This window comes from Elephas maximus, chromosome 9 (assembly GCF_024166365.1).
Source record: "Elephas maximus indicus isolate mEleMax1 chromosome 9, mEleMax1 primary haplotype, whole genome shotgun sequence".
In the NCBI taxonomy this organism is placed as follows: Eukaryota; Metazoa; Chordata; class Mammalia; order Proboscidea; family Elephantidae; genus Elephas; species Elephas maximus.
This window is the reverse complement of record NC_064827.1, coordinates 58,916,827-58,931,220: the sequence shown is the minus strand read 5'-3', so window position 1 is coordinate 58,931,220 and position 14,394 is coordinate 58,916,827. Positions and strand designations below refer to the sequence as shown.

Below are 14,394 nucleotides of genomic sequence, written 5' to 3'. Positions count from 1 at the left end.
AACACGGGCTTTGTTATTCTCCTTTACTCACCTTACGCCCCAGACAAGTCTGGTTCATCTGCAGAGCTGCACACACTCTTCTGTGCCTCCACTCAGTCTTTTCCCTCTGTTTGGAATGCTTTTCCTTCTCCTTTCCTTGTATCCAGAGGATCTCTGGTGGCGCAGTGGTTAAGCAGTCAGCTGCTAGCCAAAAGGTCGGCAGTTCAAACCCACCAGCCACTCCACAGGATAAAGATGTGTCAGTCTGTTCCCATAAAGATTACGGCCTTGGAACCCCTGCAGGGCAGTTCTACTCTATCCTGTAGGGTCGCTGAGTCAGAACTGACTGGATGGCAATGGGTTTGGTTTTTTTGGGGGGTTTTCCCTATATCCAAATCTTACTGTTCCTCAAGCCTGCTCATATCCCATCTCCTCTCCTGCTAGAAGCCATGACTCGTCTATACCTGCTTACATTTGTCACTATCTGCTTCATGGCTCTGAACACTCTCCCTCATTCCACATGATTCCCTTTATCTCCCTTAAGTTCCTTGTGGTTAGGGCCCTTGCCATGTTATTCTCTGATCCCTCACAGTGCCCAACACACAGGATGTGGCCAGTGAATGATTGAGGGGTGAGTGGCAGGTGGATTTGTGCGCACAAGTTTACATTCATGTAATGCCACATTCCTTCACCTGCCCCAGCCTCCAGGTGGGAAGGAGTAGAGACAGGTAGCCACTGCTTATGATCCTAGGAGTGACTTCTCTTTCTCTCCCACTGCTGCCCTCACCTGCAGCAAGGTCCCCAGAGTTCTTACCTCCCATGAGTAGGTGTGTCCTTCAGCACTCAGAAACACCCACAGGGAGTCACAGAGCCATTGTGGAGATAAATACCTGCCCCCATGTGATTCACAGAGGAATGAATGCACACAAGGCATGACAGGCATTTTCACTCACTCCTGCCCAGACTTTTCTGTCAAGGTACAGGGCTGGGGCCTGGGGATCCAGGAGCTCACAGCCAACTGTAGGGCCACAGACCAGGACAGGGAAAGCTCTCTGAGAAAACTCCCCATATGATAGGATGCTCTGGACGCAAAGAGGAGGATACGAAAGGCTTCACAGAAGAGGCCATGCCTGAGACACAAAGATGACAAGTCACAGAAGGGGCAAGGTGGATGATGAAAGGGCATCCCAGGGTGGGGGGTGGGGGGGGTAACTTAGCTGTTCACTGATGTGCAGTGGTCATCCTGCTCACAGTTAAAGTGCCCCTGCCAGCACTCACACGCAACACGAGAGATTCTTTGCGCACAGTCAGAGATAAAGATGAGAAATACTAAAGAGATGAACTAAGGTAGAGGAGGAGATGGGGAGGTAAGTGACTGGGCGGGGCGGGGCGGTGCAGTGAGGAGAGCAGGGTGGTAAAGGACTGAGTTTAAGAGAGCAAGAAAACTGATGTGAAGACGAGCCCAGGATCTCAGCAGCGCAATCTGATTTTCTCCTGTTGCCATATCTAGGAAAAGAAATGGACTGATTTTATCTACACAAGTGCACTGGCTCTTGGTGTTGCCGCATAAAGCCATATTTGAGTATGATGATTGTGTAACACTCCCTAGTATATTAATCGTTTTTGGGATTTGCTTTGCATTAAAAGCATGAAATATTCCCCAGTATAAAAACGATGGTGAAATGAGGCCTTGGTGTCCTGAAATTCTGGTTTTGTCATTAGCCATGTGGCCTAAGGCAAGTCACTTATGTCTTTAAGCCTGGTCACTCATGTGTAAAACAGTACTGTCGATAGCAGCCTAGCCTACTCGTAGTGTTTAAATTCAAGAACGTACATGAAAATGTTTGAAAACTGTAAATCACTACATAAATATAAGCTATTCTTAGTTATTTTTGTATGTATTTTGTACGGTATGCGATTTAAGAATTTTTTTCCATTCCTAATACAGACAATGGTGTGCATTGTTTGAACACAACCTGTGTTGTGTTAAACATGTAATAGTTGATGTTGCATAAATATTTTACTTTTTGTAGACTTGGAGATGCTGGAAACAATCAATTCACTTGCACGCCTTATTTGAAATTAGTCCTTTTATGCTGGAAAAAAGCTGTGGTCTAGTGAAAAATGCATTACTTATGGAAGAGTGGCAACTTACATACTTTTATTTTTTTAAAGGGAAAATTTAATTTGTTTTTGAAAAATGTTGTAGGAGGTTTCCCCTGTACCCTGCATTTTCGAGTAAGATTTTTTATACCTGATCCCAACACACTGCAGCAAGAACAAACCAGGTAATAACATTTTTTTTTAAGTTTTCTATTTAGTATATAAAAATTAATAACCACTAAAAATGTACTCTTCATTTTATAACTGTGGCCAAATATGTTTGGGTGTAACTGCACCGGTTAGGATCCAAGTAAAAATTGTAGGTACACCATAATGAAATTTGAATTGGCTACTTCGTTTTCAGTCTTGGACCTACTTCTCACCTGATTTGGTACAATTCCCAGCACACCCACATCTACCTTCTCCCGCCTCCGTTACCTCGTTCCACCTACCGGACCCCCCTACACATTGGCAGACACTGTGCTCAAGAATACAAAGTCATTTTCTACTAACATAAGCAGGGGTTGGAAGATGAATTTGTAAAACAGTCATCCACAGATCCAATGGCACAGTATCTGTAAAGGCTAGAACTGAGGCTGTTTAGGATAACAAGAAGTCTCTACTTAGAATGTTCTATGAGATCTCCACTTTGTAGGAGCTAGAAAGGAAAGCAGGCTGCCCAGCTCCTCTCCCTGGTGATTGAGCAGGTGTCAGGAACCAGGTGAGCCAGATAAGAGGCAGAGGGCTGTGATAAGAGCTGTTTACCCCCAAGGGCCTGGAGTCTATCCTGGCCCTGTTTTGTACTGGCATGTGGGTTTTCTGGGTGGGGAACAGGGTATCTGGAATGCAGGGGGAGGACAGAGGGAAGTTGTTGCTTTAAAACGCAGACTATGCGAACTCAACTGAGTCTCTATTTTCTCTCCCCCCTGGCAGCTTTAAACCCTGTTGTTATTGAGTCATTTATTTATCTTGATTTGAAACTATGTATCACAAAAAAGCAACAGTGTTCAGGATTACTGAATCCTATTACGGTATATGCTTACTGGGGTGAGGCAATATTAACTCAGAGTGCTGGCTTTTTTTTTTTTTTAATGGTACTCACATATTTAAAAGCCAAACATTAGTCTATAACTCTGTTTTGGCCTCTTTGTGTACCTCTTTCCTCTAAAATAGCAGATACTGGAGATTTGACTCTTTTTTTTTTTTTTTTTGGGTTACCATCAAGTTAAGTTTTAAGCCACCACAAGAAATGTCTTGCATGACTCAGTGAGTAACTATGTGGAGGTACACATTGTGCTTTTTGTTTTTCCCACAACTTTTTTTTTTCTTTAATGTTGGTGGTCTGAGGAGTAGTATGGGAATGTTCAATACTGTAGGTCAGTTTACATGCCACTGGTCACAAAGTTGGTGGCATAATCCATATGAATGTGTTCAATATGGCCCTGCCGAGGTTTTCCCAGGGCATTACTAAATACCAAGTTCTGCTCAAGGGATGCTTAAATGATGGCATGGTGGATTTTGTGTGTGTGTGTAGTATGTGTGTACCAAACCCAAACCTGTTGCCACTGAGTTGATTCTGACTCATAGCAACCCTATAGGACAGAGTGGAACCTGCCCCATAGGGTTTCCAAGGCTATAAATCTTTACGGAAGCAGAATGCCACATCTTTCTCCTTTGGAGTGCCAGGTGTGTTCCAACTGCTGAACCTGCAGTTAGTGACCAAGCACTTAACCACTGCGACACCAGGGATTGTGTGTGTGTTTGTGTACACACATATATGATGTGTACATGTGACACATCATGTACTGCTTAACATTCACGATACGTTCTGTGAAGTGGGACATTATGTGATTTGTACATTGTATAAACACTATATTATTTTCTTATGGCAACTTTGAGATAGCAAGAGTGTTCCTTACCAAGGGACAGGGAGGGCCTGGAGTTCTGCTCACTGTTGTTCAGGCCCTGGTCGTTGCCTGTAACCTGGTCTGAGTTGGTGGAGCCCAAGGACTGGGCTTTTAGGCAAGGACCTGGGGCACTCAGGAAGGCATCAGCCCCTTTGGAGGCCCAGACAGCCCTGCAGGCCCAGTCTGCTAAGGATGAGGTCTGAAGATAAGGGGTAAGTCCAGGATACGTTCTCCAAGCATAAGGTGGCCCAAGGCACAAAGGTGGCAGCTCCCTCCTGGCTTCGTCCAGTTACATCTCCTATGCCCTCTTCTCTGATCAAGATCTCTGAACTTACGAGACCATGGACGAATATGTGGTCAGATGTTGCCTGAACAGATGTTATGCAGCACACGACTGTATATATACACACACACAACACATACAAACATATGTGTGCATAGATACATATACATACATACCAAAAACCAACCAAACCCACTGCCGTCAAGTTGATTCGGACTCAGAGCAACCCTTAAGACAGAGTAGAACTGCCCCATAGAGTTTCCAAGGAGCACCTGGCAGATTGGAACTGCCGACCTGTTGGTTAGCAGCTGTAGTACTTAACTACTACACCTCCTTTCCTATACATACATACGCACACAGATATAATGTATGTGTGTATATACAGTCTGGTTTCCTATACATACATACACAAATAGATATAATGTACATGTGTATATACAGTCGGCCCTCCTTATCGTGGGTTCTGCATCCCTGGATTCAACCAACCGCAGCTTGAAAGTATTTGGGGAAAAAAAAAGTTCCGAAAAGCAAAACTTGAATTTGCCACAGGCTGAGCACAATGAATCTGCACACATGAAATGATGTGTAGTCATACCCTGCTATAGCCTCCCACCATTTCACAAATCCTCAGTCTCTCTCCAGCCCTCTGTTTGAACTTTGTTAAAATTGAGTCTTATCATTATTCCTTAAACAATATAGTATAACAACTATTTACACAGCATTTACATTAGATATTATAAGTAATCTAGAGATGATTTATACAAGGGGATATATATGCAAATACTACACCGTTTTACGTAAGAGACTTGCACATCCTCAGATTTTGGTATCTGAGGGGGGGGGTCCTAAAACCAATCCTCCTTGGATACCAAGGGGGGACTGTACACACACACACACACACACACACACGCATGTGTGTATGTGTAGTCTTAACCAGTGTTTTTTTTTAATTATAACCCAACAGTAAAAAATTTTGCTTTATAGTAGTACACAGATACATGTAAAGTTACTGAAACAAAAGTTTCCTAAAACAGTAAGTACAAAACACTCTGAAGTTTTATATATATATATATATATATATATATATATATATATATATATACACACACATATATATATTTAATGCCTGTTATAGCTCATGGAATTGATTTTGCTGCCATCTCATGGGTTCCAGAAAACCCTGGTGGCATAGTGGTTGAGTGCTATGGCTGCTAATCAAAAGGTTGGCAGTTTGAATCCACCAGGTGCTCCTTGGAAAGTCTATGGGGCAGTTCTGCTCTGTCCTGCAGGGTTGCTGAGTCGGAATTGACTTGACAGCAACAGATTTGGTTTTGGTGAATGGGTTTCAACCCCAAGTGTGAATTGCACTGCCTAAGCCAGCAATTGTCACACATCACCCTGCCTCCTCCATATTTGTTAGAGGCACAGGTTTGGGCACTCACTGGGCCACAAAAGGCATGTTAGAGCTCTGCAGTGAAAGAACTTCAGTAGAGAGATTGCTAGGGCTAGCCTAACTCAGAAGTCCCCCCTGCAGGACCCCTCTTGGTCATTGGCCATCCACTTCCATATCTCATGGGAAGGAAGCTCACTTCTTTCTGGAGCTGACGTAAATCTTCTTCCTGCCGAGCTTCTTTGTCATTTGGGGGACAGTTGAGGAAATGTAGGTGTTCAGGGTGGAGAAGACTCAGGAAGAAACAAACACTGCCCTCAGATGTCCAAAGGACAGTCATGGGGAAAGAGGAGGTAGACGTACTCGGTAGTAGGATTATGACCAGTGGGTGAACGATTCAGAGAGGCAGATTTTGCCTTAAAAGGAGGAAGAATTCTCTAGCAGAGTTCTTACCTAAATCCTAAATAAAATTCAGTTTGTCCATGTGCCTCCTAAAATGTACTAATTCAGAAATGACACGCCCAAACACCAATATATTTTTAAAAATATTGTGCTTTTGGTGAAAGTTTACACAGGTTCTCATTTAACAATTTTGTTCAGTGACATTGGTTACATTCTTCACAATATATCGGTATTCTCGTTATTTCCATTTTGGTCGAGCTGTTTCCATTATTCTAGCTTCCCTGCCTACCCCTCCCCCACCTTGCCTTCTCATCTTTGGTCTAGAGTAAATGTTTACCATTTGGCTTTAGCGGTTATTTTGAGGAGCACAGTACTCACGGGTGATATTATTTTATGGGCCAGTCTGTCATTTGGCTGAAAGGTGACCTTTGGGAGTAGTCTGAATTCCAAGTTTAAAGAATATCTCAGGGCAACAGTCTCAGGGGTTCATCTACTCTCTATTGGTGCAGTAAGTCTGGTCTGTTTTTAGAAATTTGAGTTTTGTTCTACATTTTTTCTCCCATTCTGTCTGGGATTGTCTATACATAGAGTCCCTCGTCGGAACAGTCAGTAGTGGTAGCTGGGTACCATCTAGTTCTTCTGTTCTCAAGGTAGGTGATGATGTTGTTCATGTAGACTATTGATTCTGTAGACTAGTTTCTTTTTTGAGTCTTTGCAAACCTCAATATTAATATAGGTGGTAACTTCAGTGTGGAATATAGCTGTTACCCCTTGGGATTTGGGTTCCAGCCTTCTCTTAATGCACAGGAGTCATGACATTTCCCATCTCAATGACCCCTACAGAGTTCATGGACCACCAAGACAGCCAGATTTTTTTCTTATGCTAGGCCAAGCTTCCACCATTAATTCACACATCTCTCTTTAATTTAAATGAAGGATTTTACCTGTATTCCTGGTGAAGAGTATCTTATTAAGCCCTAGCTTTTTAGTCTGCCCAAAAGTAAATTCCCTTTTTGATGAGATTTAGCTCTCAAGAGTCAGACAAGGCATACAAAAGTGGTATTTTGCTGTTGCTGTTTTTGTTTACTTTTTAAGGATCTACGCAGGGAGACATTGCTTTTTTCTGAAACTGTGGTCATGAAGGGAGTATACTCCTGGAGTGATCTTTACATTTTGAAGTAAGGCATGCCAAGTATGTCTTCTAAATAACTTTCCTTTATTCTGGTTGTTAAATAAATGTCTTCTTACTTCATTGTGAGCCTCCACAACTGCTGTTTCAGATAAATTTAGACCATTTTAAACAGTCAGAATTTCATTTACCTGGCAGTCTCAAACTAGACTTCTCAGAGAGTCCTAGGAAGTCTCCTAAGTTTGGGTCATGTTCTACCATTCCAATTTCTTTGGGTATGACCTTATGAGGTTGACTCATAAACTGTGCTGAATATATGGCAAGGTAGGTAGCATTCGGTGAATGGTGGTCCCTAGGGTCATGTTCTCATGTATATCTCTAGGAAGATACACTGATTATCCAGACTTGTCGATGAAGCCCAGGCTTACCATTGGATTATAACTCTCTCCCTTCTCTACTTTTTCTTAGTAGCACTGTAGGAGGAAAGAATGCTTAACTCCAGTTGAATGTCAAGTTAGATAAACATAAAAACAAACTAATTATGTTCTCCTAGGTGGAAAAGATAGATTCCATTACCAAATAGGTGTGAATCAGCAATTCACTGATGTATTCATTGACAGTATGATACGCTGTCTCTCAATTCTGGGTGTTAACACATTGTGGGTAGTCAATGATAATTATAACCGAAGTTATAATATCAGAGTTATGAAATTGATCCTAAGCTTTTTAGTCATTAAATGTATAAGTAATTTGTAGCGGTCAGATTTTTTCATAGCACAGGTGTCTAGGTTAAAATAAGACACAGCCGATCTCACGTAACCCCTCCAAGCTTTAGTTTCCTCATCTATAAAATGGGCATGGTGCCATCTACCTCACAGGGGTTTTATGAGGCTGAAATAAGGTGATATGTTAGGAAGTACCATGCACACTGCCTAAGAAGTGTACAGATAGGAGGTGGAAATACTATATGAAGCATTTGTTACAAAAAGCCAGCACCTTGACCTTGAAATGTGTACATTTTAAAGGAATGATAAGACTAACTGGTTTAAATTGCCAAAATTATCTCTTTCTTGCCCCTGAGCACTTCTGCTAAGTATATATTATGTTTCAGGAGGTTTCCCTTTTGTCATCTTGGCCAGACACTGGAATGTGTGTCCCATTTGAACCTGGGTTTCAAGAAGAGTGGGGGCTAATGGCCAAGTATCACATGTGTGCCACATGCCTAAATATAAATCTCTCCAGGGGACTCATGACCAGCACCGCACTGCTCATGGCCTTTTCGGCCCATCTGCTGACAGAGGAGCAGACCTACAGGCTGAGGGGCCTGCGCCTACTTGCTGCCCACAAGACAAGTCCTGGTTTTGAAGTTTCATCTGCTGGCACCTCACAGAGGCACCTCAGCTTGGAGGTCCTGGCAGCATTTTAGTTTACCGATGTTTATGCTTTTTATTGAGCACCCACAGTTCCTGGGACAAAGGAAAAAACCGAACTGGGTGTTTGCACCCCAGCCAAGGAGATGTCTTCGCAGACCCTCCTTCTCTTGGCAGCTTCACACAGAGGGGCAGTGGGTGCGCAAATGCCGGCACGTTGTTCCCAACAGTGCCTCATCAGTGTGTGGGGGCTGCTCATGCAGAAGGCACATGGGCCCCGGTGCTTGTGGCTCCCTGAGTTAATTAGAATGGCCCAGACCAAGGGCAGACGGGTCCCTGGCAGCAGCAGCCCATTGGTGGCATGTTGCTTCCACCCTCTCCCAGAGTTCACCTGTCCCATGAGAGCACGTGCTGGGCTGAGGCTGGCTGGAAATTGTCCCCACCACCCACTCAAGAGTTAAGGCAGCAACACAAGTGATTGTTACAGAAGGGGCGGCTCTGCATTGTGCCAAAGAGACCCCGATGTGTTAGACAAACATGCATTTCTGTGTTTGGTTTTTCAGATGTACAGGTCTTACCCTTATCAAATTGTGTTTATTTCAGTTTGGATATGAATTAACAAAAACAATTGTTCTACAGGCATTTGTATTTCTTGCAACTGAAGATGGATATCTGTGAAGGAAGGTAATGAGAATTTTGAATTTTTCTTTCCTGTGGGTTGCCAGACTAGCAAAATTTCCAGTTTTAATCAAATGAGCATGCATCCTGGTAACAATATTAAATCTGCAAAGAATGGATGTTGAAAGCAGCATCCTGTACATTAGACTTGGACATCTGTTTTTAACTCTGACTTCGTTGAGAGAGGCTAAGGTTTGATAAAGTTCATTTCAAGGTATTTCAGTTTTATTACAAAAGGTGCAGTTATCTTTCTGGAAGAGACCTGAGAAATCTGAAAGGGAGGGAGGGACCCAGAGTATAAAATGGGCTTCATTCAGGAAGGCAGATCAGGCCTAATTTAGGTCCACTTCTGAGTGCCTTAGTGCTTGGGTGATTCATTTTCTCTCTGGAAGCTTTTTGCTCAAAGACATGAGCATCTGGCTATGATTCAGCACTTGTGTATCAGGACCATCTCAGTGGCTGAAAAGTGTCTGAGAATAGCCCAGTAAGGGATAAGAAGTTCCAAACCAGGGATCCATCCCAGAGCTACCTCCTCCAAACCCTTTGTTTTTTCCAAGGGAAGAAAATTCAGCAGGAAAGCTGGTGGAAAACAAGCACAACATATTGTCCTGACCCGGCTTTGCTCCTGTCAGTTTAGTTCTAGTAAGGCTATTTGGAGGCCTCCTATCTACTATGGCATGAGGGAGTTTGCAGTCCAGCTAGGATATGAGATAGAAGCCCATGAAGTAATTAAAAAAATTAGGAAACAATTAAAACCAGTATGGGCAGCAGAGACCACAGTTGTCACAAGATTTGAGAAGAAGGCAATACCAGTGTGGGCTGGAACATTTGGACAAGTCTTTGTAGAGTTGTCATGAGTCAGAATTGGGGTTAGTAGAGAGGAGGGGAGGAGGTAGGATTCCCTGGGCAGTGAGAAGACACGTTTTCAGAGCCCTGCTACAGTCCTAATTGGAAACCACATGTTGAGGGTTAGTGGTCATTTAGACTTGCAGGGGAATAGAGGGCTCTCATTTAAACATAGAGCCTGCATCGTGCAGGCAGAGAGCTGTTGAAAGTTTTTAAGCAGTAGGAATGTGGCCAGAGCAGCATCTACAAAGATAGCATCAGTGTCCAGAAGGAAGACTGGAGGTGGGTGGCCCTTGAGGAGATGTTGTGGACCCTCAGGGTCAGAGCTTGGGGCATGGCGGTGAGGATGGGGGTGGGGGAATGGTTAAAACAGGAGATGTCTTGAAAAGATCATCAGAACCTGCTGACTGTTCAGTGGTCATAGAAATACAGAATTTTTGTAACTTAGGTCATCCTCTCTAAGTAGGAATGAATCCCTTCTCTAGCGTAACGGACAGGCCTTTGGGCCTCTGCTTGACCACCTCCAGTGATGGGGAGCTCACCCTTTCAGAGGCAGCATTATTACATTTTTGGGTAACTCCAGGTTGAAATTACCTCCCTACCTCTTGGGTCCAGGCTGTTCTCTGCAGCAATAGAAACATTTTTTCCACAAATATTTGAGAAGCATCTGTTAGGAGACAGGTACAACGCTAGTCAAATAAAACATGGCCGCTATCCTCTAAGAACTTTCACTCCAGCTCTCCAAGTTCTGGCAATTGGTCATCTCCATTTTTCTCTTCTCCAGATGAAATATCCCCTGTTCTTTCTGTGTGAATCAATAGAAATCTGTTGGAGGCCATGTCCTGGCTTAGATCCCTGGCATTCCCTGTTAGGTCTGCAGCTGGCCCTCACCACCTCGAGGAGAGGGTCTCCCACTACCAAACGCTTCTCAGGTGTGTGTCAGGGCGGTGTCTGGCCATTTGTGGCTGTGGATCTCTTGACAGGGTTAAGCATAGTTAGCATCTCTCCTGGGTGTCTGGACTCATCCACTGACTGTTGGAATTGTCAGCACATTCCAACACATCATCTCCTTCATATCTAAACAGGCCCCCAGAAGTAATCTAGTTCAAGGCCCTCACTTGACAGAAAAGAAAGGGGTCTGTCTAGGAACACGTAGCCTGTTTGTGGCCATGTTGAGAATAGAATACAGGCTTTCAGTCTTTTTCAGTATGGCCACCTTCTAACAATATTCTCACCACCATTCCTTTGGAAGTGCTTGCTTTCTAACTTACTCATAGAATTGTTTCTTCCAGCTAGACTGGACCTCCTTAGCCTCTTTCCTGAGTTGTTCCCAAGTCCCATTCACCTGCTTTCCTCTAGGAAGGACACTAGCTTAGATTTAACTGGAGTCCATCTTGGTAGGAGAAAGAATGGCTAATATGCTTCAAGTTTCTTGCCTGCTTTCCACATGGACACTGTGGGTCTCCACATGAACTACAGGTAGTGAGTATCCCTGGGATGTGTCCGTACACTTGAAGAGATCATTTAGAAGTTCTAGCTGGAACACGGAGTTACGTAAGGAAAGGCGGGTACCTATATTAGGCAAAGTTTCCTTCAAATGCACCTTCAGGACCAGCACACGGAACAGTGGACAGGAAAGAGAACCCCTGGCCAGCCTAACACATTAGTCATAGAGGTGGGGTGACTCACATCTTAGGAACTTCACGGGCTGCCATGGAAACAGCATGTGTTCTCCACTTCCCACTGGGTTGCTGGAAAGAATGCTTTTAAAAATCTTAGTGCCTCCAGTGTTAACTGTTAATAATACCTGCTTTCTCAGACTCCTCCCCACCCTGCAAGCCCTCATCCCTGCTGCTCCTGGTCAGACTTTTCCCACCACATTGCTCCACGGAGCAATGATCTATTGCTCCAGGTCTATTGGCAGAGCCCCTGGGCAGACCAGGTAATGGATGGCCGAGTGGAGAAAAGTGAGCAATTAGAAGGATTCCAAATATGATAAGGTAGAATCACTGGCAGAAATGGGGTCTGAAAGGACAGTGATTTTAAGAGGAAAGAAAGAGAACAAGTCCAACCTTGAGTCCTTTGATTTCTAGTGGGTGGCAAGAAAACTGAGAGAAGTAGACCATTGAACTCAGCGTCAGCAGAACCCAGGAATTTACTCAGCCCTACAAAAAAGCCTCATGTCTTTACTGGAGAGAGATGAAGGTTGCTCGCCGACCTTAATATACACCTATCTCACTTTTCTTCATAGTTACATGTGCTTGACCTTTCTTGACCAAAACTCTGGTCAACATTAGACCTTTAGCTCCATGGGTATTTGTAATAAAATATAATACTTTAAACATGAAAAAGTTTTCTTTTTATTTTTAAAAGCCTTTAGTGTTACATTCATCTTTACTCTTTTTTAATTTTTATTGTGCTTTACGTGAAAGTTTACAAATCAAGCCAGTCTCTCATATAAAAATTTATATACACATTGCTGTATTCTCCTAGTTGCTGTCCCCCTAATGAGACAGCCCGCTCCTTCCCTCCACTCTCTATTTTCATGTCCATACGGCCAGCTTCTGACCCCCCCGCTTTGCCCTCTCATCTCCCCTCCAGATCATCTTTACTATTTGAAATTGATTTGTGTCATAAAATTGACTTTGTTATGAGTCATTTTTTTTTTTTTAATGGTTAATCCAAGAAAATAAAGACATGTTATCCATAATCTATGAGTATTTCAGGCTATTGCTGTTTCTTGTGACTCTCCTAATATGTTTTTCTCCTAACAGGTTAATCTGCCCTCTTAACTCAGCAGTGGTTCTAGCATCCTATGCAGTACAATGTAAGTCATGAAGGGAGTGTTTCACGGGTGGACAGATCGTTCTGACCAATGTATTAAGAAAGTCACTTTCTCTCCTGTTTGACCATGTCCTTTCACCTCTTCCCCAGGAATCCTGTTGAGCAGCAACTCCTACTTTTACCCTGACTTACATTGTCCTCTAGGTCAGGGGCCTGTTGGATTAAGTAATGTGGTTAAGGGCAAAGGAGTGGATGAGCTGTGGGGGTATTTTCTCCTACGGGAGCCCATTAGACAACAGATACATACCATACATTACATTTTCCAGATCCTCTGCCCATGTTATTGGATTTAATCTCCGTGAGAACCACAGGGGGCAAAATATTTCTACCAGTCACCTCTTACAGACATAGAAACTGAGGTCCAGCTAGGTTAAGGATTTGCTCAAAGTCACTCCTGCTGCTTGCTTTATGCCACTCTAAAACACTGTTGGAGTCTCAGAAACTTATTGTTAGAGTTTCATGATAGCTAGTTGATTATATACTGATCCATAGCAACACTAACCAATAGGAATATAATTTGAGCCACGTATATAATTTTAAGTCTTCTAGTAGCCACATTAAAAAAATAAAAAGGGAAATTAAAAAATTTTTTTATTTAACCCATTACATTCAAAATATTACCATTTTAACTTGTAATCAATATAAAAAATTATTAACAAGGCATTTTATATTCTTTTTTCCCCATACTAAGCCTCTGAAAACCAATCTGGAGTTTACACTTACAGCACATCTCAGTTTGGTCTAGCTACATTTCAAGTGTTCAGTAGCCACATGTTGCTAGTGGCTACAATATTGGATAAAAAATCCAGATGGAATTTTCCATCGAGGCCCTTGAAGCAGGAGTAGAGATTCACTCATCAGTTAGCAAAGCTTCACTGAGCACATATTCCCTGTAAAGCTGTGTGGTAGATGCTGGGTGTACAAGATGAAAAGGGTACATAGTCAGATGGGAAGTGAAGTATCAGTTAGTAGTTAGCTGTGTGGTGCCAGAACACAGTACTTGTGTAGAGCTGTGTAGTAACAAAATTTAAGAAGGCCCTTCTACCTTCCATTAAGCCTGAAACTATCTTGACCTATTACCCTCTTGACCAACTACATGGTAGGGAGTTAAGGGAGCAAGATAGGCAGGTCTTAGAGCAAGTGCTAACTGAACTACTCACCTTACTCTGGGCACTGCATAACCTTGAGCCTTTCTAGGCTTCCACTTCTTCACCTGTAAAGTGGGGATAATAGCAGTGTCTACTACATTTTTTTTTACTACATAGTGCTGCAGTGGAAATGAAATGAGGAAACAGATGTAAAGCTCTTAGAACAGTGCCTGACTCTTGGCAAGTGTTCACTCTTAAGTGTATTTTCACATCTGCCCAGAAGATTGTCTAAACTGCTTACTGTAAATAATAGACTCCATTTAGAGTAAAATTTAAGAACCAAATGAAAAATCCTATCCCAAGCCTCACTAGTCA

At 42.9% G+C, this 14,394-nt stretch overlaps 1 protein-coding gene across 3 annotated transcripts in view; it reads left to right on the top strand.

Moving 5' to 3' along the window:
- The window catches only part of PTPN3 (protein tyrosine phosphatase non-receptor type 3), a 182,705-nt gene that overhangs the window by 85,738 nt on the left and 82,573 nt on the right, over positions 1 to 14,394 (top strand). For all 3 annotated transcript variants that reach the window (XM_049896274.1, XM_049896275.1, XM_049896276.1), the window contains exons 5-7: positions 2,189 to 2,267; positions 9,203 to 9,247; positions 12,862 to 12,914. In XM_049896274.1, the coding sequence (XP_049752231.1) occupies positions 2,189 to 2,267; positions 9,203 to 9,247; positions 12,862 to 12,914 (177 nt within the window). The remainder of the gene's footprint in view (positions 1 to 2,188; positions 2,268 to 9,202; positions 9,248 to 12,861; positions 12,915 to 14,394) is intronic.